At 44.3% G+C, this 3,354-nt stretch overlaps 1 protein-coding gene across 1 annotated transcript; it reads left to right on the top strand.

The window, feature by feature from the left end:
* The first annotated feature begins 291 nt into the window (after positions 1-291).
* Positions 292-2,993, top strand: LOC121796898. The gene is made up of 4 exons (XM_042195666.1): positions 292-408; positions 547-931; positions 1,402-2,465; positions 2,577-2,993. The coding sequence occupies exons 1-4, from the start codon at positions 292-294 to the stop codon at positions 2,991-2,993; spliced, it is 1,983 nt and encodes a 660-aa protein (XP_042051600.1).
* Positions 2,994-3,354: the final 361 nt, after the last annotated feature.

Below are 3,354 nucleotides of genomic sequence, written 5' to 3'. Positions count from 1 at the left end.
AATTACCAAGGCAACACTCAGAATTCTTAGCGCAACCACCAAGGCCATCAGGGACAGAATCCTCAATACAACAACCCTGGAGGTCCAGGAAACTTCTGCCCGAATCAGGGGAATGGTCTGAACCACCCTCAAGGGCTGAATACCAGCCAGCAGAGTTCTAGACAACCGAAAAATATTGACGAATTGGTGAATGATCTGGTGAACTCGCAGCAGCACATTCAGAACAACATGCAGTCCAACAATGACGTGGTGCATAAGCTTCAAGATGCGCAAACTGAGCTGAAGGCAGCCATGGACATGTTAGCGAAACAGCTCTCTCAGATCGCGACCTCTTTAAGCGAGATACGCGGGAACGAAGGTAGGATCCCCGCCTCGGTTAAACCATCAGATAGGGAAAACATCAGCCAGGTAACCCTAAGATTGGGGCGTGGATATGGCGGGCCTAGTGTGAAGAAAGATGAAGGACCCACTCCAACTTCACTTGGGAAGGAAACCGAAATAGGGGAAGCTGAAACAAGGGAGATCAGAACAGAGGATGATGATTAGGACAAGAACGGTGAAAAACCAGTACCCCAAGAAGCTGACCAACACTTCTCAGGCCCAGGAGTTGAGGTGGAGATAGAAGAAATCAAGAGAGAGGCAGGAGAGTCTTCCAAGGGAGACAGTAGCAACAAAGAAAGGCAAGTGAAACCCTTTCCATACAGAGGGGAACTTAAGAAGAAAAAGAAGGATCCAGTAGACTTCATAGATATTTTGGGGAAGCTGGAAATTAATCTGTCGTTTGTCCAAGCTTTAAAGCTGCCCATCTTTAGCAAGTTTATCAAGGAGTTTATCGCTGGGAAGACTAAACCTAGCCACAAAATAGTGATTAGAGAAACCGTATCAGCAGTGATTCAGAAGAGAAGGATGCCCTCCAAGCGTACTGATCCAGGTATGTTCACTCTCCCCATTTCGATTGGGAACATTAAAGTCGAGCATGCTATGTGTGACCTAGGTGCATCAATAAATGTTTTATCACTTTCCCTTTATAAGAAACTTGAAGGAGAGAGAATGGTTGATATGAAGGTGGTAATTCAATTAGCTGATAGGTCGTGCATCAGTCCCAAGGGCGTGTTAGAGAATGTAATAGTCAAAGTGCATGATTTTTTGTATCCTGCTGATTTTTACGTTATCAAGATGAGTGAATACCAGTCTACTGAGTCTAGCGGAGTGCTTTTAGGAAGACCATTTTTACGCACCGTTAAGACAATCATTGATGTTTTTGATGGACCTATTTGCTTAGATTATCATTGAGAGAAGTTTACTTTTAACATTGATGAGGCTATGAAAAAGCCACTGGATATAGAAAATATGCATGATGTAGATGTGATTAACCCCCTGGTCCAAGAATTCTTGCGACAGAATTGATGCAGGAACAGGTGGAAAATTCGAAATTGAGTCACTCCATTGACAAGGTGGTGGCCAATTGGTGCAGTGCAGTAAACACACTGGGAATGACAGATGAAGAGTTAGCCGAAGCAATTCTGGAATTCTGTAAGAGCCCTGAATCTGTCAGGTCTAAGGGGTCAGCTTGTGTAGCCAAGGTGGAAAATTTACCTGAGCCTGAAGGATTAATCATTAAGGAGGTAAAGAAGAACCCATTACCCCAGGATACAAGTTCATCAAAGAAAGAACTGAAGACATTGCCTCCAGACCTCAGATATGCCTATTTGGAAAAGAACGAGATGTTCTCGGTAATCATCAACAGCAACCTAACCAGGGAGCAGGAAGAGGAATTACTAGAAGTGCTTAGGAGGAATAAGACAGCAATAAAATGGACTCTGTCAGACCTGGTGGGAATCAGTCCTGACCTCTGCATGCATCACATTCGTTTAGAGGAAGGAGCGAAACCCCACCGAGACCCACAGAGAAAGTTGAATCCGAACATGAGAAAAGAAATCCTGAAGGAAGTACTCAAACTGCTGTCATTAAGGATCATATACTCCATTCCCGATAGTAAATGGGTAAGCCCAGTACATATGTTACCTAAAAAGTCAGGAATCCAAGTGGTGACGAATGAGAAAAATGAGTTGGTGCCCACAAGGTTAGTAACCGGTTGGCGGATGTGCATCGATTACCGAAAACTAAATGAGGCCACGCGGAAAGACCATTTTCCTTTACCATTCATAGATCAAATGTTGGAAAGGTTAGCATGCAAGAAGTTTTTCTGTTTCTTGGACGAATACAGTGGATACTTCCAGATTTACGTTAATCCAAAAGATCAGGAAAAGACAACCTTCACGTGCCCATTTGGGACGTACGCATATATAAGGATGCCCTTTGGATTGTGTAATGCGCCAGGCACCTTTCAGAGGTGCATGATGAGTATTTTCTCAGACCTGTTGGAGGAATGTATCGAGATTTTTATGGACGACTTCACAGTCTACGGAAATTCCTTCGAAGTCTGCCTCGCCAATTTGGATCTGGTATTACAAAGATGCAGAGAGAAAAATCTGGTGCTGAACTTTGAGAAATGCCACTTTATGGTACAGGAGGGAATTGTTTTGGGACACGTTGTCTCAAAAAAGGGTATTTAGGTGGACAAGGCGAAGGTAGACGTAATCTCAAGGATTCCGTACCCTACAAATCAGAAAGAGATTAGGGGATTTCTGGGCCATGCTAGGTTCTACCGAAGGTTTATCAAAGCCTTTGCAAAGATCGCACAACCACTTACCCACCTCCTCCAGAATGACGTAGACTTCAACTTTGACGAGGCATGCGAGGGGGCCTTCCAACTTCTGAAAGAAAGGCTTGTATCAGCCCCCATTATCAGAGCTCCAGACTGGAATTATCCCTTTGAAGTAATGTGTGACACCAGTGATTATGCAGTCGGAGCAGTCCTAGGTCAAAGAATTGAAGGGAAGAACTATGTGATTTTCTACGCATCCAAAACCCTGAACCAGGCCCAAAAAAATTATGACACCACAGAAAAAGAGATGCTAGCTGTCGTGTAATCCTTTGAGAAGTTCCGACCATACTTGCTGGGGTCAAGGGTAATAGTATTCACTGATCACGCAGCGATCAAGTATCTACTGGCAAAGAAGGAGTCCAAGCCACGACTGATCCGATGGGTGTAATTACTTCAGAAGTTCGACTGAGAAGTGAAAGACAAGAAGGGCACCGAGAACAAGGTAGCTGACCATCTCAGCAGAATGTTTCAAGGAGATACTGAGGATGCTATACCAGATGTGTTCCCAGAGGAACATCTATACTTTACAGGGGAGACCTCGAGTCTGATTCGTTGGGATAAGGTGATGGCCGCAACTGGAGCAGGAGTTTCTGACAAAAGGAAGTACCAGCTGAATGCAGAACCAT

The sequence above is a fragment of the Salvia splendens genome, chromosome 3 (assembly GCF_004379255.2).
Source record: "Salvia splendens isolate huo1 chromosome 3, SspV2, whole genome shotgun sequence".
NCBI lineage: Eukaryota > Viridiplantae > Streptophyta > Magnoliopsida > Lamiales > Lamiaceae > Salvia > Salvia splendens.
Note: the sequence above shows the minus strand (reverse complement) of the source record. Positions and strands in the feature narration are given on the sequence as shown.